Source organism: Carex rostrata, chromosome 18 (assembly GCF_964058835.1).
Source record: "Carex rostrata chromosome 18, lpCarRost1.2, whole genome shotgun sequence".
NCBI lineage: Eukaryota > Viridiplantae > Streptophyta > Magnoliopsida > Poales > Cyperaceae > Carex > Carex rostrata.
In genome coordinates, this window is record NC_135935.1 from 8,259,002 (window position 1) to 8,280,881 (window position 21,880).

The 21,880-nt window shown below is 32.9% G+C and overlaps 3 protein-coding genes across 4 annotated transcripts; all 3 read right to left on the reverse strand.

The window, feature by feature from the left end:
• Positions 1–2,370: 2,370 nt before the first annotated feature.
• Positions 2,371–5,748, reverse strand: LOC144569147 (uncharacterized protein At4g15970-like). 2 transcript variants are annotated; one of them, XM_078319348.1, is made up of 3 exons: positions 4,331–4,654; positions 3,399–3,761; positions 2,371–3,038 (listed from the first exon to the last, which is right to left on the reverse strand). In XM_078319348.1, exons 1-3 carry the CDS (start codon positions 4,541–4,543, stop codon positions 2,553–2,555), a joined length of 1,062 nt encoding a protein of 353 aa, XP_078175474.1. In that variant the 5' UTR covers positions 4,544–4,654; the 3' UTR covers positions 2,371–2,552. The 2 variants fall into 2 exon arrangements, with proteins under 2 accessions (XP_078175474.1, XP_078175473.1); XM_078319347.1 differs by lacking the exon at positions 4,331–4,654 and adding an exon at positions 5,466–5,748 and having other exon boundaries at positions 2,373–3,038.
• A 4,610-nt stretch (positions 5,749–10,358) lies between these two features.
• LOC144569148 (uncharacterized protein At4g15970-like) lies at positions 10,359–12,527 on the reverse strand. The gene is made up of 3 exons (XM_078319349.1): positions 12,028–12,527; positions 11,202–11,564; positions 10,359–10,900 (listed from the first exon to the last, which is right to left on the reverse strand). The coding sequence occupies exons 1-3, from the start codon at positions 12,235–12,237 to the stop codon at positions 10,415–10,417; spliced, it is 1,059 nt and encodes a 352-aa protein (XP_078175475.1). The 5' UTR covers positions 12,238–12,527; the 3' UTR covers positions 10,359–10,414.
• Positions 12,528–15,026: 2,499 nt separating this feature from the next.
• On the reverse strand, positions 15,027–20,557 carry LOC144569518 (Transmembrane amino acid transporter family protein). The gene is made up of 7 exons (XM_078319900.1): positions 20,142–20,557; positions 19,824–20,054; positions 16,820–16,917; positions 16,166–16,352; positions 15,908–16,038; positions 15,580–15,813; positions 15,027–15,458 (listed from the first exon to the last, which is right to left on the reverse strand). The coding sequence occupies exons 1-7, from the start codon at positions 20,266–20,268 to the stop codon at positions 15,078–15,080; spliced, it is 1,389 nt and encodes a 462-aa protein (XP_078176026.1). The 5' UTR covers positions 20,269–20,557; the 3' UTR covers positions 15,027–15,077.
• Between the last annotated feature and the right edge of the window lie 1,323 nt (positions 20,558–21,880).

Here is a 21,880-nt window from a genome sequence, read left to right on the forward strand (position 1 = left end):
GACTCTGGAGACAGGAGATTCGATCCCCACAAATTTGTCTTGGTCTTGGGGCCCACATTAAGAGATTCCTTTTTTTATAAGAAAAAATTAATGCGTTGGACCAATATGCGCATCAATTTGGTGCGACGTATCAATCTATGCATGATTTAGAATGAAGGTTTTAAATAACACGCTACAATGATATAATGATGTAGCGTCGTTGTAGTATTTTTGAACTATAAAAATTATGTCACTATCAGCACTATAGCGTGTTATTTTGCATTATAGCGGCGTTATTTCGCACTGTAGCGGCGTTATATGAGTATAACGTTGTTTTTTTAATTATTCCACTATGACGCTATAAAACACTATTTAAACATTTATTTAGAATTGATATGCAGATCAATTTAATTTGAATAATAATATTTAAATTTTGAAAAATTAATTATAAAATACGAATTTTAAAATATTGAAGTGGTAACTAAAAAGATTTCGGTCTCAACAGTCCTACATGGATTTGACAAAAGGCAAATCATAAATAATTTGGGTTTTTTTTTATCAAACTAACTTGATTGATTTGATTTTTATAAAAACTATAAGTAACAAGATGGCATCTCCACATCAAAGTTTTTCTTTTTGTTATTGTGTTGAACAATCAATTTGGCACTATCATATTTGACATATTTTCAATCCATAAGTCACAGAAAAAAATTGATTTTTCTCATGTGTCGAATACTATTCGACCTAACATTTTTATCACTGTACTGAAATAAATATTCGGCCTCAAATAATTTTTTTTTGGAATTTTAAGATAGCAAACAATTTTTATGCAATATTTTATTACCATATGCAATAGTTAATTTACAAATATATGCAATATTTACAGGATCTAGTTAATAATTTTATTGATTTAAATTTTTAATATTTTTTTAATAGATTTACATGATCTATATAATATTTTACAGGATATTTATTTCGAATATTTTATGCAATATTTTATCACTGTACTGAAATCGGAGGAAGTTACCCACTTCTATAAAAAAAAAAAAAGTTTTTGTAAAATTTACTTTTATGTTTGAAATAAATGTAATTCATTTTCCATCAAATGATAAGTATATATATATTTTTTGCCTGAAGAAATGAAAATAGCTATTGCTGATTTACGAACTTAGGGCCTGTTCGGCCGAATCACTATTCACGTGGGAAAAAAAAATTCAGTTCAACTAAATTTTTTTTTTCCCACGGAAACAGTGTTTTTCAATTTAAATCCCGTGCCCGCGCCCATTCCCATTTGTCGGCCGAAATCCCGCTGCTGTTTCCTGAATTGCGCCATCTTCCATCAAATCAGATGTTTAAATTACAGTTTGGATTGTAGCCGAAATTTAAAAAAAAAAAAAAAAAAAATCTCTGTGCCTAAATAGCCATTTCGGAGTAAAAGAAAACATAGGCCGAATAATTAATTTATTCCGCACAGATATATTACACCAAAGCCACAAAGCCACTAGAGTGGAAAAATGACACCGCGGAGCCGGTTACGTCACGGAACAACACGGTACGTGTGTCAGTTACGTGTTGTGATTCGCGTGTCCCGTGCCGTGACTATCTTTTAAAACTTTGACACAATATTGCACGACACGTGAAAAATCTAATCATGGTACAGTATGGTACGTAGTCACACGAGTCACGTGTAATTAGAACCATTAGATCTTGATTAAATGGTGAATCTTGAATAAACTAACTTAAATTATAATTAAATAATCACGCGAGTCATATTTGATCATGGCACGTTTGGACACGGCATGAACATTCGTATGCCGTGACCATACCTTGATATTTTAGTCACGGCACGGCATGTGAAAAATTAACTTGATCATGACATAGCACGAGATTAAAGTCACGACGTATTAGTTACAACACATCACATCATGACACGGCACGTTTTTTTCATTCTAAAGGCCACACCGTTTGATCAAAAATTTATAAAACTTGAACGTGCTGAATTAACTGTTTAGTACAGAAAAAAAGAAAAACCTTTGATCCCGAGATTCTATCTCAGTAATTATGGTTTTTTTTGTATAAATAGTTTCTTAAAAAAAGTTCCTGGTTCCGAGTCTTCCAACCTTAGAGTTAGTCCACAAAAATGCTTTAAAAATGCTTTGAAAATGCTTTAAAACTAAAACGGGCCGGGACGGGCCTTGGTGGAATGGCCCTTATTAGGAAACAAAGCACAAGCGGAAGAAATTAAACGGAATAAACAAAACAGTTATAACTATCACCATTGTATATAGTCAATTGGCCTTGTGCGCTTGTAGCAAATCCATATTTCTGTACCGTACCAATACAAGGATACAACCTATTTCATTTTAATTGCTGCGTTATCTCTGTTGTACTGTCTATCAAACAAGTGTTTACCTAATTCCAGATCTCTTTGTAGATTTTAATCTATGTAGAACTAAATATTGGATAGGCAAATTACCTAAATTCCTATACATGTTTCATTATCCAAGTACATAAATTAAAAGCAATAACAAAGAAAATTATACTTAGCAAAACAACAAATGATTTTCTCAAGGTTAATGTAAGCAAATACGAGGAACTGTCCATGTAAAAGTTCCATTCTTTTTCTCCTCATCGGATGAAGCCTTATACTTCTTCCAATCATCCAAAATGCTGCTTAAATCATTTAGCTTATTCTGAAGACCAACGCAACAGTTCGACTGCATCGTATACACCTTGTTCAAGTCCTTGCCATGGTTGCAAAACCCACTAAGATAATCAGTTTCGACAAATCGCATCTTAATTCGGAACTGATCAACAAGTTCCTTCTTGATGTCATTGAAAACAGATTGTTCGTTCTTGTCAGGAAACCTTTTCCTTGCTTCATACCAGTAATTGAGCACCTCAGCATTTTTCATGGTGCTCTTTACGTAGAAAAGCCCGGTATTTGGAAAATTGCCAATATATTCTGGCGATCCGAAATATATATCACAGGATAATGTTATGTCATAGTGAACAGTGATGAGCTTTAAGATGTTACGAAACCATAAAACATCAAGATCCTGTAAAAAAAATTTATAACGTTTGGACTTCAGTTTTCAATTACATGAGAAATGATCTCTTTCACTTAGGTAAAGGTTTAATATACATTCATACAAATTAAGCCCAAAAATAAAAGGAATCACTGAAATTAAGAAACCAATGTTGTAACTTGTAAGAACCATGGTACAGAATATAAGCTTACTAGAGCTATGTGAGATATTTGGTCTAAACTCTGATATATATATATATATTTGCAAACAGATCTAATTATATTTTACAGACATAAAATGTCTTTGTGTCTGACTTATGCAATAACACTGACCACTGTAATTAATCATAAATTAATACTAATAAATCAAGATAGAAATTAGCCCACGTACCGTGAAAATCACATTATATCCGAACTCCACCATGCGTTGCATCAGCTTAATCTTGGTCCAAACAAGGTTAACAAAGCCTTTTGTCATATAGAACTTCTCGGATTCAAAATTTTCACCATCAATCTTTAACAAGTAGCAGTGATGGTGTATAGATTTACATCTCTCAAATGAGACTTCATCCATTGCTACGATAATCAAGTGATCGAGGAGGTGCTTTATGTTCTCACCAACATGAAAACTCTCGAGGAAGAGGTCAAGCATGGAACCTGGATTGGCAAATGCATCATTAATTTCGGTGAAAATTATCGTGTTGTCATCCATAGATGCATTTTGTAGTAGCGGAAGTAGGTCTTCAAAGGTTGTCTACATACAAAATATATAAATAAATTGTAAGCTAAACCAGAAAAGTAAGAAAATAGATTTAGACCGTAAACACCTTTTGTAAGAATTTTGGTTAGTATTTTGATAATTTAATTTTTGTTTCTTGTTGTTTGCTTAGTTTATCTAAGGGAAGCTATTTTACAGAAGTATCTGCATTTTTTGTCTATTAAAAAGCCAACCAAGTTGTCCATTGTTAGTTTTTAGATAACAATAATTTACATATTTGGATATCTGAAAAGTAAAATATATTTTGAAATAACTCGTGAGTATATGAAAACCAGAAACAGCATAAAAATGGAGATCGAAACCAAGATATGCAGCATAGCTGAATAGAGAGAGAAGAATATAAAGAGTGGAGAAAACAGGAAGAAACAGTGAAAAGATAATTGCGAACAAAGCGATATATATGAAGAGTTCGTGTCTACTATAATTATTGAAGACTATCTTCTTATCAAATTGCAATGTCCAATAAAATTAAAAACGGCAACTTATGTGTATTCCCACCACAAACATAATAATAAAAGCACTACGGAAGGTAGAAAATAAAGTACCTCACTAATATTTGTTGGTGCATTCTCTGTTTTATTGAGAGAGACAGTACTGTTAAGTGGAAGTTGAACCTCATTCCTCAAGCCTAGATCATGAATTGTCTTGCTTTGTTCCGTAAATATAGAGAAGTAAAACACCAGTAAACCAGTTGCTATAGCTGCTCCGAGAAGAACATGCCATATAGCCTCTGATCTGCTTTTATTCTCTGACAACATCTATCTGTCCCAGTCCCACACTCTTCCCCTCTTTCTCTATGTAAGATACCTTAAGGTTTGACAAAGTCTCTTGAAGCACTTCTTGTTGGTTCTGGCGACCAACTATATATAATTTGTTGATTTAGGCGCTTTGAGCCTTTCAGACGTAAATTAATTAGAGTAATAATTTTGTCTCCCTCACTTTAGTCTCCTAACAATCCCCCCTAACGGTCAAAGTCAATAAAGAGAAATATAATAAAAACACTATCTCCTTTCTCTCCCAGTTGGATCGGCTCTCTTCTTTCTCTCCCAGCTCTATTCTCTTGTGAATACTTTACATTTTATCTATGTATATTCTTGTTTATGAATATATGTATAAATGTTTGAACACTTGCAAAATAGATACAATGTGAAATAATTATACTAGAAAGAATTGGTTTCTTACATAACAATATTTCTTTGTATAGATATCAATATTTAAAGATATAATTATCAGTTATAAGTATAAATATTTTTCTTCGTACCTATTAATACGTTTAAGTACCAAATAAATTAATTATTTTAAGTTACTTTACAACATAATAATTTACACTTCAATGCATATGTATGAATACTAAATTTTTTAAAAATTAATATTTTTTTTATAAATACTAGATATATTAGGTATGAATACTTGATGCATTATATATTAATACTTGCACGCATAGCCATTAATACTTGAACAAAGAAGAATATAAAGAGTGGAGAGAACAGGAAGAAACAGTGAAAAGATAATTGCGAACAAAGCGATATATATAAAGAGTTCGTGTCTACTGTAATTATTCAAGACTATCCTCTTATCAAATTGAAATGTCCAATTAAATTAAACACGGCAACTTATATATGTGTATTCCCACCACAAACATAATAATAAAAGCACCTTGGAAGGTAGAAAATAAAGTACCTCAGTAATATTTGTTGGTGCATTCTCTGTTTTGTTGAGAGAGACAGTACTGTTAAGTTGAAGTTGAACCTCATTCCTCAAGCCTAGATCATGAATTGTCTTGCTTTGTTCCGTAATTATAGAGAAGTAAAACACCAGTAAACCAGTTGCTATAGCTGCTCCGAGAAGAACATGCCATATAGCCTCTGATCTGCTTTTATTCTGTGACAACATCTCTCTGTCCCAGTCCCACACTCTTCCTCTCTTTCTCTCTATAAGAAACCTTAAGGTTTGACAAAGTCTCTTGAAGCACTTGTTGTTGGTTCTGCAGGCGACCAACTATATATAATTTGTTGATTTGGGCGCTTTGCCTTTGGGCCTTTCAGACGTAAATTAATTAATCAAGGCTTCCATGAATAATTTATTGAAGTCTATGTCCGATATTAATATAATATAATGGCCTATGAATTTTGTCGCATCAATTTATATAATAAGGCTTCCTTCAATTTTGTCGTTTTGGCGCCGTTTAGTACGCTTTCACGGCCATCTGTTTAACCTAGTAACCGTGCATTTAAAAGTAGGTAACGGGGCTTCAATTAATAAGATTTTTGTTAGATACGTGGTTCTCTAATTGTACGTATTTAATATGTGTACTAATAAATCTGTGTTTTTACAGGTGGGACAGGAGCAAAGCATAAAATTTTAAATGGGGGCTACAAGATCGTACTTGCAAAAGATTCTCCTCCACAATCGAGAATTGGATCCCTCCTCTTATATCATATCAATAGATCCCCAATTACCAAAGGCATCTTGGCAATCACCCATCCAAAATCAAAATTTTGTCATACAGGGACATTTAATGAACATGAGTAGAACTAGGGTGCTCTTAAGCTCACCAAAGTTTTGGTGAGCTTAACTCTAAAACTCATTAAATCAATTTCAAATGACGAATCTGAACAGTTGAAACCCGCCTACCTTACGTGTGATGCATCTACATGTCCAATTTTTAAACATTCGAATTACAAGCGGTCAAAATTAGAAGGTTAATAAATTAATTTTAGTACATTCATTTTTGAACATTTTTTGACCGCTTGACTTTATACTAAATTAATTTGAATGTTTAAAAATTTCACATGTAGATGCATCACACGTAAGGTAGGCGGGTTTCAACGGTTCGGATTCGTCATTTGAAATTGATTTAATGAGTTTTAGAGTTAAGCTCACCAAAACTTTAGTGAGCTTAAGAGCACCCTAGTTCTACTCTAATGAACATATGTATATTAGTTTCCTTGGCACTAGCTAGTTACTGAGCATAACTGGCACAAAGGAGAGCCAGACCACCCTTTGGCTTGCAAAATCATTTTTTGTGAGGTTCTGTTTTTACTTAACATCAACATAAAGATCTTTCTATTGTGGGGGACAGGTAAAGCTAGTGATTGAAAAATGTGACGTGACGTGTCTAACACGCTGTGATTTGACCACAACATGAGAATTGAAATGGATATATTAAAATAGTTCCAATTACACTCTCGATTTTTAAATTTTTTAAAGTTCAAATAGTCAATTCAAACTATTCAACATAATAGATATATTAAAATGTGATTGCAGATAGAATTTTACATTTTTTGAATTCTATTTTACTATTTATTAAGTATTTAACAAAATCGCTATATTCAGACCATTGAATTTTTGTACCCATCTTAATAAATAGTAAAAAAAATTCTAAAAAAATGTAAAATTTCATCAGCAAGTACATTTTAACATATCTATCATGTTGAACAGTTTAGATTGACTGTTTGGACTTTGAAAGTATAGAGTATAATCCGGTGTCACTAAAAAAGAATGTAATTAGATCCCTCCTCATGATATAATTACATTAGCCTTAGAATTGCGTTGTCTGAAGAACAAGAAATAATATTTCTTTTAATGATCATATACTCAAATAAATAAGTCAAATGAATTTACTAATTTGTACTTTTGATGGATTATTGGGCAGGGAATTTGAAATATAACATTACACAACACCTGGCAAAGTTGGAAACCTTCTGATTTGAATATGATAACCCACTTCAAATCTTCACTATATATTACCTTACACAAGTTTGACAAAAGAAAATGAGACCACTGAGAGGGTGCCACTTGTACCAATGCTGCTAAATGAGTGACTGTTTATGGTTGAGTGCAGATGGGTATTTAAAACTTAAATAATTAATTGGTTTGAAGTTGGCTATAATGTATGTTGCATGGATACGGGTATCGTGTCAGATACGATACGAATACGGCGATACGGTAATTTTAAAAAATCTAGGATACGATACATTTATTATATATATTATTTTTTATTAATTTATATATTATATTTAGATAATTATAACTTAAATTAAATTTGTTCAAAAAGTAAAGACTTCATATAAGTATATTAAATATTATACTTACTACAATATAACACATATGATAGTTTGGTGTAGTGGTTAAAGATTTTGACTGGTTCGAATTCCATCCCCAACATAAGTAAAGAGTTATTTTCTTCGGTCCACAGGAACAGGCGGGTGTCCACGGGGTCGGTCCACGGGCGCGGCTCGCGGTAAACAGGCGCATATCCAGCCGTGTCCCGTCCGTATCGGCAGGGGTCAACCAGTTGTCGGAGACCGTATCAGATGGGGACACCCCAGCTCATCTAATACGCTAGCTGGCGTGTTTGATACGTATCATACACATGTCGGTGTCGGATACGTGTCGAATACAGATACGATGGCTTGCTAAGAATATCGGGGTAACATAGGCTGTAATAGATGTGAGGTTAAGTGAACCAGTTCTTTTTCTTTTCTTTTTTCTTGAAAGTTGGTGAGCAGATAGCTCACTAACTTTTTGATTAAAAACTGAAGAAGTCCGTACAACGCCACTCCCTACGCTTACGCACTACCATAAGGTAGATATGCAGTTTTGAAAGAAAATAATTAACAAAAAAGATAAATAACGTTAATATCATCACCCTTCCTCAAATAAAATTCCTTCGTGAAGATGACTGATATTTTTATTGTTATCCTTTTTCTAATATATTTTGATAAAAATAACTAAACTTTTGAAATTTTTTTTAAAATATCCAAGTCGCAGGAAAATCCTGCGACTTGGGATCTTTTTGTTTTTTAATTTTTAATTTTTTGCTTCAAGTCCCATGAAATTCCTACGACTTGAGATTTAATTTTTTTTTTTGCACTATAAAAATCCCATTGTACTATATCTCTTTGAATATTGAAAAAAATAATATTTATCGTGTAAATGATATATATTAAATAATTATAAATAATTTTAATGATCTTTGAATAATAAATGAAATCGTAATTCATTAAAAAAAATAAGCAAACACACATAATAAATAGTAAATGAATTTAAAAATAATTATATGGGTAATTCTTGAAGCATCAGTGCGTTATCGGTGTTTTTGCAATAATAAAGTTATGGCCGTTTAGAGAGCATGGATGCGTCATCAATGTTTTGGTAGTGAAACATCGATGTGCGCTTTTGTCGTCGTTAAGCTGGGCATAAAGCATTAGTGTGTTATTATTGTTTTTGCACGGAAGAATTGTTTTTTATTTTTTATTTTTTTAAACTTTAAACAGTCATAACTTTATCTAAAAAAGTCAAATTTACGTGTAAGATCAATTCAGAATATAGATAAGATGAATTCTTAATGGATATGTATATAAAAATGCTGCCATTGTACCCATTGACATCCCTAGTTTGAAGAAAGATATTTGTTAGGATTATAGGTTCTCTATTCTAAATACGATGAGATTATTTTAACTTAGACTAGCTAGTTACAGATCGATACCACCTTAGCCTCCTAAAAATGTGTGCTTCTTGTTCCTCCCGTAATAACTACATTAAAAATTCTCTTTTTCCAGTTTAGAGTTGACGTTGGCCATTTTATAAATTCTCAGCTGCTTTTTGAGATTGCAAAATCATCACATGGGTTCGGATTTCTACCTAGGCACCTTAAATAAATAAGAGAAGAACTCAGGACATTAATTTATAATCAGCACTACAATATAAATGATTCAAATTAATCAAATTCAGGAAGTTATTACGATAAAAGAGGAGGGATCCACTTACAATATTTGTAAGTTACAACCTACATCTTACGACAATTTGGTTTTGTGATTTTCAAAGTCTAAACAGTCGATCTAAATCGTTCAACATGATCTCTGTATTAAAAGTCTAAATAGTCAATTTAAACCGTTCAACATAATCTTTATATTAAAATGTGCTTGGAGATCAAATTTTATATTTTTTTTTACTATTTATTAAGTATTTACGAACTGCTGTTTAACCATTGAAAAAAACAGTTTGCAAAATACTTAATAAATAGTAAAAAATAAAAAAAATGTAAAATTTGATCTCCAAGCACATTTTAATATAGATATCATATTGAACAGTTTGAATCAACTGTTTAGATTTTAAAAATCGTAAAACTGAATTATTGTAAGATGTTATAACTTACAAATGTTGTAACTGAATCTCTCTCCATTATAAAATTAATATACGTTAGGTTTTCCTTTAATTAAATGAAAGAAGAAGAGAGAACATCAATTCTTTTTATTAACTAACCTGCCGGAAAAAAAGTTCAGTTTCTTTTAAACTCTTCAAAGAATCAATTGAACTTGTAAAAAATACTGGTTCCGACCATAAGAGTTAATATAGCTCTCACTTTGTATACAACCAGAGAAATTTTGTCCGGTCCATATAAATGGCTTAACCGGGCCGGGCCTTGGTGGTTCTATTTGTCGAGAATATTATTAAAAAGTACAAACAGAAGAAATTAAACGCTGAAAAGTTATATAACTATCATCGTTGTTTATAGTCAATTGACCTTATGGCAATATCCATATTTCTGTACCGTAACGATACAAACTGTAAGCAAATACGAGGAAAATTATACTTAGCTAAAACAACAAATGATTTTTCCATGATTAATGTAAGCAAATACGAGGAACTGTCCATGTAAAAGTTCCATTCCTTTTCTCCTCAAAGGATAAATCCTTATACTTCTTCCAATCATTCAAAATGCCAGTTAAATCGTTTAGCTTGTTCTCAAGACCGACACAACAGGTCGAATGCATTGTATAGATATTGTTCAAGTCCTTCCCGTAGTGGCAAAACCCGCTAAGATAATCAGTTTCAACAAATCGTATCTTAATTTGGAACCGATCAACAAGCTCCTTCTTGATGTCAGTGAAAACATGTTGTTCGTTCTTGTCAGGGAACCTTTTCCTAGCTTCATACCAGTAATTGAGCATCTCAGCATTTTTCATGGTGCTTTTCACATAGAAAAGCCCGGTATTTGGAAAATTATTTATATCTTCTGCCCATCCGAAATATTCATCACAGGATAATGTTATGTCATAATGAACAGTGATGAGCTTTAAGATGTTACGAAACCACAAAACATCCAAATCCTGTAAAAAAAAATATGACATTTCGACTTTAATTCTCGACTATATGAGAAAAGTTATCTTTCTCTGAGCCTGAGGTAAAGTTTTAAATTTTAATATACATTCATAAATAGTAAGATATCAATGCTGTAATGTGAGACATCTGGTCTTATACTCTGATCTATATTTTTTATGAGGAAATATACTCTGACCTATTTATATTTTACTGGTATAAAATGTCTTCTTGAATGACTAATGCAATGATGTTGAAATTAATCATTAAGAAAATCATTTAATCAAGGTAGAAAAAAAAAAATCTGCATACCGTGAAAATCACATTATATCCGAACTCCACCATGCGTTGCATCAGCTTAATCTTTGTCCAAACAAGGTTAACAAAGCCTTTTGTCATATAGAACTTCTCAGATTCAAAATTTTCACCATCAATCTTCAACAAGTAGCAGTGATGGTGTATAACTTTGCATCTCTCAAATGACACTTGATCCATTGCTATGATAATTAAGTGATCCAGGAGGTGCTCTATGTTCTCACCAACATGAAAACTCTCGAGGAAGAGATCAAGAATAGAACCTGGATTTGCAAATGCGTCATTGATCTCTGTGAAAATTATTGTGTTGTCATCCATCGATGCATTTTGTAGTAGTGGAAGTAGGTCTTCAAAGGTTGTCTACATACAAAATATATAAATAAATAGTACATGCTCAGGCCTCAGGCTAAATCAGAAATAAAGAAAATAGATTGAGACCTTGAACTCCTTTTGTATGACCTTTGTTTTGTATTTTAAAATTTTAATTTTTTGCTTAATTTATCTATGGGATTTTATTTTAAGAAAGGAGATCTGCATTTTTCTTTTCTCTATCAAGTGCTAACCAAGTTGACCAACATTAGTTTTCGCTAACAATAGTTTACATATTTGGATATTTGAAAAAAAAATTATACTGACAACATCTGTCAAGATTTAAAAATAAAAGAAAAAAGAAAAAAAAATATTTCAACATACCTTGTGAATTTGAAAACCAGAAACAGAATGAAAAAATAGAGATTGAAACCAAGATATGCATCATGTCTGACTAGAACAGAGAAGAATATAAAGCGTGGAGAGAGAACAGGAAGAAACAGGAATAAAGTACCTCAGTAATATTTGTTGGTGCATTCTCTGTTTCATTGAGACAGACACAGTTAGGTGGAAGTTGAGCCTCATTACTCAAGCCTAGATAATGAATTGTCTTGCTTTGTTCCGTAGTTATAGAGAAATAAGACACCACAAAACCAGTTGCTATAGCTGCTCCGAGAAGAACATACCATATAGCCTCTGATCTGCTTTTATTCTCTGACAACATCTCTCTCTGTCTCTGTCCTGCACGCTTCCTCTCTCTCTTCCTCTGTAACAAACTAAGATTTTGTAATGGAGGCAAATAAGGAAAGTAATCAAGCCGCCATTTGGTATTTAATAATTTCTTGAAGCGCGTCTTGTAGAATGTAAATTCTGTGCATTAATTTATCAAGGCTTCCAGCCTTCCATGAATAATTTCAAGTCTATGTCCGGTATTTACGTAACAAACTAATAATGACCTATCAATTTTAAGAAATCTATTCCGGCCCATGTTTTGGAATTATTTTGTGTTATAAGAATCTAGGGGGGAATTTCATCTATATCCCTTAAAAGTTTTAATATTACGTATTTATCCCTCTAAAATCAATAATTACATATTTATCTTTAAAAATTGTAAAAACTCACATATTTGTCCAATCCATTATATTTAACATTAATTTTCTATGTATTCTTATTTTACCCTTCTAAGACCAGTGTGTTAGAATACAGTATTAAATCATACAAATACCAGTACATAGTCGTACCAATACCATCTTTGCCTAACTAATTTATTCCTCAACAGGAGTTTGTAGCCTGACTAAAGTATCTTTGTTGCCTCACTTACATTAATTCCTCTTGTCGGGCAGGATCAGCAACTCAAAAGCACAAGACACTATCACATAATCACATGCTGTGGTGTAGTATTGACATTTTAAGGCAATGGTTTTAACAGTTAAAAGTTTGTTATGCTAATATATAACCTCCAAGCAAGCATCCAAATCTTTTTTTGCTTTACTTTGTTCTTCTTTTTTTTCTTTTTTCTTTTTCCTTTTTCTTTTCTTTTTCCTTTTTCTTTTCTATCCCAGTGAGCAAGAAGAAATAATAGATTTCCTTCCTGCCAATTATGAAACTTTTAGTCACCATTAGTATAATAAATAAATTATGACACCATAATCATAATCAGCATTAGACAAAAACAAAAACTTTGTTCTTTTCCAAAAGAATCATTGCAATATTGTATTGTACCAACAAGTTTTTAGAAGTTGGTATAATAAGTTCCAAAAAACACACTATTCCAGTATCTGATAGCAGTTTTTTTTTTTTTTAATTTCAGAATTTTCATGGTTCAGGAACTATTATGAACCAGTGATTTTCTAACTGACAAATTCTAGGCTGATAGCATTTTTTTTTTCTGAACCAGCCCCATTTTCAGGATATGGACTTCAAACACTCACCAAAAATCACAGAAAATTCCAAATCAAGATTTTTTTTTTAGGGTGTTCACATGAGTGTTCTCTATATGGAAGTACAACAGTTTTGTCAATTTCGATCTGGAACCAATGTTTTTCATTTTTTTTTCAATTAGAGGCTGTTTTTGGGATGCATAGTACTCATAGGTGTTTACCAGAACCACTATTGATAGGCCAATATCACTGGTACGGACTGGTACCATACCAGGAAAATTAGAATTAACTGGTACAGTATCAGTACCTCTGGTACAGACTCAAAACTAATCAGAACTTACCCATGTACTCTCCAAAGAGCCTAATCAGGTACTCTCAAATAAAATTCTAAGTCACACAAAATTAACACAAAATCTAAGTTTCATAACTTACTCGATAGTGGGGTGACTCAGCCATGTTCTCCCATCTAGGTCTCGAGTAATCTCTAGCAGTCAAGTCTAGAGAGAGGGCGATTCAACATCCGATGCCATATTGAATAGTGGAGAGATGAAAAGGGAAGAATTAAGGCAGGGGTGAGAGAAATCGAGAGGGGACGTGATAACGAAAGGCGGGGAGAAAGTTCGAGAGAACAGGCTCGAGATTACATTAGCGTGTTTGGAGAGGAGGCGGGAGGTTTTGGCGCTCCCAAGACTCTAATAGATTAAAGGGAGAGAGGAAGAAATGGTACATTGGTCATTACAATATTAATTAATGAGTAAAGCTAGGGTGTGACATGCTCACCAATAAAGTTTGGTGAGCATAACTCCAAAAGTATATCGGATCGACGTCAAATGTCGAATCCAAACCGTTGAAATCCATGTACTTCATGAGTGATGCATATACATGCAAAATTTTAAAAGTTTCGAGTTTATTTACTATACGGTCAAGTGGTCAAAGAAATAATAAAAATTGAATATATAAAATAACTTATAATAAAATGTTCATTTCTTTGACCACTTGACCGTGTAGCAAATAAACTCGAAACTTTCAAAATTTTGCATGTATATGCATCACTCATGAAGTACATGGATTTCAACGGTTTGGATTCGGCATTTGACATCGATCCGATATACTTTTGGAGTTATGCTCACCAAACTTTATTGGTGAGCATGTCACACCCTAGCTTTACTCTTAATTAATATTGTAAAATAAATTTTGAAGTTTAAAAAAATTTTATTTAATTATTTTTGGAGATATTTGATATATAATAGAGTTAGATTGGACAAATATGTGAGTTTCTATAATTTTTAAGGATAAATATGGAATTACTGATTTTAGAGGAATAAATACGTAATATTGAAACTTTTGAGGGATATACATGAAATTCCCCCAAGAATCTAATACAATAATTAATACATACATAAAAAATATCATATCGTACTCTTTTAGAATATACAGTACGGCCGTACAGGTCTTTGTATTATACACCATGAATGACTGAAAAAATACAAGTTTCAAGTAAAAAAAAAAAAAGAAGACAAAATACAAGTTGTCCTTGTCTCTATTCACAGAGATTCCGTATATATATGCATGTCAGCTTTACATAATTACGCCAGGTTTCAAGTAAATGCTCGTAGAAAAAGGAGACTAAGACTAAGAGCGTTCAAAATTGCTTCAAAATTGGAGTTGAAATTCTGATTTATTATTACACATTTGCAAAGAGCTTGTAGCTGCTGGCATCCAAAGCTATTTGACGAATTGCTGCGACATTTGCTAGTACTGTTATAAATGTGAAGACAACAATAAGAGCAGTGTTGATCCAAAAGATAAGGCTACGTCGTGACGGTTTAAAAGTGATGTTGTAGAAGATTGACGGCATGAGAAAATCAAGAGGCAGAAAACCGAAGGCTCCTATAACACCATTGATGTCTCCAAAGAAAGGGAGCATAGCTGCAATTGTAGTTGCCACAGCAACTGATATCGATCGAAATATCAGCCGCGGAATTACATTGCGTGCTGAAAATTGATCCTTTTTCACATCTCCAAAGAGTCCTTCAAGCACCTCGTTTGTAGGTTGCAAGTAGATCTACATGTATCCATTCAGAAAATGCAATAAAATTTAATTTTGTATAAGCTTGACAAGAAAAAGATTATAAAGCTGATATATATATTATATGTTGAGATAAAAAAAAAGGAGGCAAAATTACCAGTGCAACAGCTGAGAGCTGCAGAAGAATGAAGATGTTAGTAATGGTGAGTAGCCAGGTTGGGATGAGATTTACACCATCTATTGTGAAGTTACTAATTAAGGTGCCAGCTGCGTTGTTTCCGAATGCCCAGTACCCGGATATGGCAACCGTAAAGAAGGTTGCAATGACGATTGTGTAACAAAGGCACAACCCCTTGAACATCTTACCTTTGACAGGAGGAGCAATTGTCGCCTGGAAAATTATGCACAATTTACAATTTATTCGACAAAGAAAAGTGAAGTAGAATCATACAAAAACAAATTTAGTTTGCGAAAAATATGCATGCCTGTATTTCAGGGATAATTCCATTTCCTAATGAGGTGGCTATAACTGCAAAGGCATTAAAAACACCAAACATGCGATGCGTGCTGCTGCCTGGAATAGAATAATCTCTGGTAGGTGCTCGATCCGAGTGTCCTACAATGTTTTCAGCATATCAATAAAAAAGAAATCATAAAACTTTTTATTTTTTCATTCAGTCCAATATTTACCAGTTCAGTTCAATTAGTAGTAAATGGTGACTATTTAGTGAACTGAGACATACCTGCGTAAACGGAACCAGCCGATGCGCAAATGCTATAGGCAATGCAAAGAACAAGAGAGATGAGATTAATGTGCCTCAGAGAATGAAATGATGGCATTTGTGCCATAATTAGCATGAAAACCCCAAAAATTATCACAAATTCGTAAAGCTGCATTGTTCCATCTGGTTTTGCAATCCGATATATAGCCTGCAATTGCAAATAGTTAGTTTCAGATTAATTCTGCTACATGCTTATGTAATAAAGTCAATTTAGATACAAAAACTGCATAATTCCATAACAGGACTGGTAATTCCAGCCTGAAACGGGCCTTGGCCTTTTATCAAAAAAAAAAAAAAAAAAATTCCAGCCTGAAAATGGTATTCACTAAAAGGTACTGAAATCTGTAAATAGAATAAACTAGTGTTGTAAATAACGGTATGCACTCGTCGGACGGATATGGTACCGCCAAGCGATTATTCGGGAATAATCGGATATAATCGGAAATAATCGGCCGATTATTCAAGAAAATATGTGACGGTTTGATCACCGCCAACAACTAATCGGACAATTAATCAGCCTAAATGGACATTTTTTACAACACTGGAATAAACAAGGGACGACATTGTAAAATTTAATGGTGGTATATATAAAATATTGAAAAATATGTAAAATACCTTCATGCTCTGCCCACCAAGAAGAGTATTTCCAACAACGGCTCCGAAGCATACCGCAAATTGAATAGGACCTACACAATACCGCCCCCATCCTGGACCTGAAATTATAAATTAAATATGTTGTCCAAGGAAACTTAATTGGACTTTAAACTATTTCTTTCATTTAGTTAATTATATGTTAATGATTTTGTACCATAGCCTTGTTTTTCAGAATTTTTTTTATTATTTTTTACCATATTAATTAAAAAATGATTTTCAAAAATTCTAAAAAAGTAGAAAAAAAATTCAAAAAAAAATGTAAAATTTGGTCTCCAAGCACATTTTAATATAGAGATCATGTTGAACAATTTGAATGGACTATTTGAAATTTAAAAACGGATATATAACTTGGTAGGATTTAGTACTCAATCCTACCGATAGGAGCTTAGCCAGCCTATATAATTAATCTAAACTTCTTATGGGGAGTTAATAGCTTATTTATACTATGTAATTTTAAAAAAAATATTTCATTTTGTTAGGAGTTTTATTTTTAAGATACTTGAAGCATGCATCAAAAAATTTTAATTTATGAATATATTTTTAACATACATTCAAGAACTAAAATTTAAACTTGAGAGATTTAACAATTTTTTCTTTCTATTTTCATCTATTTATTAGGATATTAAAATAAATTGGAGATCGTAGATTTCAGACACATTATCGGAGATCAAAGATTGTGATTTAAAATTTCCTTTTTAATAATACATAAAGAAAATTAAGCCCTATTAAGTTATTCTCTTTTTATTTTTTAATTGATTGAATCAGTGGCAAAGCCACATTGAATCAAAGATAGACAGTTGCCTACATCTGAATTTTAAAAACCGGCTATCAGTTTATTTATATTCGGATTGTTGTCTATCTCTAGAATTTTTTTTATCTATTCTGGATAACCCACAGTCTGAATTGGTTAATTCATAACAGTCTGGATCAATTCAGCCCAAGTTAGAATTAACAAGATCTATTTAATATTCATTTGAATTTAAATTGCCTATCCCTGAATTTTGAAAACAAGATATAAATCTATTTATATTCTGGTTATTGTCTCTCTAGAAAAAACTTTTACCTATCTCTGAACAACCCACAGTCTAAATTAGTAATTCACGGCAGTCCAGATCAATTCAAACCAAATTAGAATTCACAAGATCTCTTTAATATTCATCTAAATCTGATCTTACGATCCAGATTCGAATTCAAAGTTTGATTTGGCTTAGAAATCCGAATCCATCTCAATGGGGGCGTCTCAGCCTCAGGTTTGCTATGCCCCTTTCTCAAAATTGTAAATGATGCATTCTGTGTGTGCAGAACATAGTACAAAGAGTTATCTTTTGCGCTTCAGAGGGTCACTGAAACAACGTACAAGACAATAGACCATATGATGTCGTTGCATGAGATCAGAGTTGCTCCCCAGCCGGCTCCAATGGAATTCGTATCCTCTGAGATATCTCAAACTTTGCGTGACGTTATGGAAAATCCTAACCGTTTAAATACGATCTGCACGAATCTCAAAGAACATATAATACTGACCCCCTATACCCCCGAATAGGCACCGGACACGTCGGTCATGCAAAAGTTGAGATATCTCAGAGGATACGCACTCGCTCCAATGGCAATGGGGCCATGGGGGACATGTCACCTGCATCTCCCAAGTGTTCCACTGAGCAAATCCAAGTCGATCTAAAAGATTGGAGCAGTGGTCCAATGGGGACAAAGAAAAATATGATGCAAATTCTACAATAACAAAATTGTATCTTAACACCTGGAACTTGGAAGGCGTGTTGACTACTGATACTTGGTGATATTTTGCTAACTCGATCGCTTGGAATTCACATTCCCTCAGGTTGCCTGCCTGAGTACAATTGAAATAGACAGTTCAGGATCGTTTTTTCAAATTGGCACGAATTTCAAAGCAAAAATAGTGCTACCCTGCGCCATCCCGAATAGACCCCTGCTGAGAGTAAATCTGAGCCATCCGTTTCAATTGTGTTGATTCAGATACCTGAGAAGATACGGATCCCCTTGCTTGTCGAGTTGTACCTTCTGTTCTTGTCAGGTTCGCCAGTCAAATATGGCAACGCTAATTAGCTATTAGAATATACCTTTTCTTAATTGAATTGCTTTCTCAGATAAGATTCCTTCCGGGAGATTAAATTCTCAAAGAAAAGCTGTATTATCTGAGGAAAAATATTGATTTAATCGAACACGTGGTTGCTTGTGTTGAATATTCTATTGTGCAAATGTTAGCATGTTTAAATTTTCTTTATTCTTTGCATAAGATTATATATGATAAACATCTGTTATGGAAAGGTTTCGCTTTAACATTTGAGTCCTCATCCTCTGCATTAACTCAAAAGAGCATTTTTTTTTAGTTAATAGATATGGGTCATGTGATTATAAACGGAGTCCATCCGGTCTCTACCTAAAATATAAAAATCTTTAATATTAGTGTGGATTTAATTCGCACGAATCTTAAAGCTAATTGGACGGTCCAGATGTATTAACTCAAAAGATTCCTTTTGAGTTAATGCATAGGATACGAATTCTTAACATTTAGGGTCATGATCACGGAAGATTCCTAATAATAAGAAAGATGTATATTATTTGTGGCCTCAATTTCACATCTCAAAAAGGCTCAAATTAAAGCAGCTTTTGGGTCCCCATCATCATCATATTTTTAATCCAACTTATATTAAAGGCATATTACTGTTTATTGATGTAATATTCTGCATTTGACAGTTTTGACTTATTTGGATTCGTTCTTCTGTTATACAAATATATATATAAATTAAAGTCTTTCCATAAAGGTAAAACTTTATTTTATTTTCATTACCATCAATATATAGTATGTATGAATAGAAATTAAGCTAGTAATTAAATAATAAAATTAAGATATCTATGCGGCTATGTACATACCATTCAAAAATGAAGATAAATGTGCACATCAAGTTAATCAAGTATATTGGCAAACCTAGGATATCATCAGCCATGTCCCTGAAGCGGAGCTGGCGATGGCCGAGCTGTGCATTGTGCTCGAGCACAAGTGAGATGAGGTTGTAGGAGTAGAACGTGATAATTGCGGCCAATGCGAGGCATATCACTCCCGCTGCCCACCCTAACGATGCAAATGCAAACGGTAAACTCAGCAGTGCCGGTGCCACAATCGATGTTGTCAAGTGGTACCCACAGTGCAGCCATGACCCTGCATCAATTTTATTAATCAACAATCATTACTCTGTTTGATATGAATATAATTTTGTAAAAATAACATAAAAATCTTGTGGCAAACCTTTGGATTGGAGCACAAACAGAGCACCAGCATCCAAGTTCTCCTTTTCGGTTCCGGTTGCAACCCCATTTGAGACTCTCTCTTCATCTCTCGCTTCATTCCCTCTGTTTTGATCCCATGCTCCCATGTTTGTACTTAGTCTATCAAGCTAATAACTTCGTTTAAGATTTCTTATTTTTCTCTTGATTTAGGTCAGTAGGGAAGTATGGTAAGATAATCAATCATGAATAAATAGGCATGGCAAGGAGAAAGAAAGAAGCAACAAAAGAGGAGAGGGGTAGGCGCACTTTTGTTCCCATTTAATTGCATGGTGTGTCAAAAGTCAATAACCACTTAGATGTGTACGAAAGAGATTGCGGTCTAACCTTCGGAAAAAAAAAAAATTCAAGAAAATGATTGCGGTCCCTTTCTACGGTAGCACTAGCGTCTAAAATCTGTTAAATTGATTTCAAAGAACGAATCCAAATAGTTGAAACCGACCTACCTTACAAGTAATGTGTCTACATATCAGAATTTTAAACATTCGAATTAATTTAGTTTTAAGTCAAGCGATCAAAATTAGAAGGTTAATAAATTAATTTTAATGCATTCATTTTTTGAACGTATTTTGACTACTTGACTCTATGCAAATTTAATTTCAATTTTTTTTTTTTTTACATGTAGACTCATCACTCGTAAAGTATGCGGGTTTCAACGGTTTGAACTCGTTATTTAAAGCAAATTCAATGAATTTTAGACTTGAGTTCACCAAAAATTAAATTTGATGAACTGAAGAATACCCTGGTTCTACTTAAGAATATTTCATCATACCGAGACGAAAGGAATTGATATTCTTATTTTGGGTTTGGGGAGTTGGGTTGAAAATAGTTTATTTTTAGAATTAGACTCGAATATTTTGTGTTTGGTTAAGTTTGAATAATTAGAATAAGGAATTTAACTTTTTTTTTTATTAGAATAGTATGTTCTTAAAAAAAAAAGTAGAATTTGATTATTTTAATAAGACAAATGATTAAAAAAAAATTAACTTTATTTTATTTTACAATCAAACATAACATAAGAGTGAGTATGTGTCCTCCTACGTACCTGAGGTACCGTTTTAGGAACGGATGGCCTAGATTAATTTTATCCGGACGAAACTCAATCCAATGCCTATGAAGACTGTGGAAGTATGTTTTGAGATTTGTGTAAAGTTAATTAAAGAACGGTCCGAATTTTCCAATTGCACCTTAGGTACGTACCTGGCGTGATGGTGTTTTTTTTTTTTTGAAAAAAAAAAAAGGGATATGTACCACTTATATATACACATGTAGTCCTCATAATTAAGAGTATTTACTATATATTCAATACAAATTTTTATTTTTAAAACTATCGAATTTAACATAAAGTTAGAAATATAATTAACTAGATCTATTATCTAATTATATGCCTAACTAGATAAAATTTAGGCTTATGGATGCAAGCATTTAATAAAGGTTGTCACCAGTTCTAGCGATCGACTGTCCCGGCCGGGTTGAACTAAACTGTTAAAAGCATTTAAAAATAAAAATTGTAGTTTAACTCTAACCAAGAAGATAAGAGTTTAACTCTTAACATTTTTAAAAGTATTTAGCTATATATCTCTAACCAAGAAGATAAGAGATAGCTTTTAACAGTTTCTAGCGACTGTCCCGGGTTGCATGCAAGGTTAGGTTAATACAGGATGAATAAAGAATGTGTACTTTTTACCAAAAGGTTAGAGA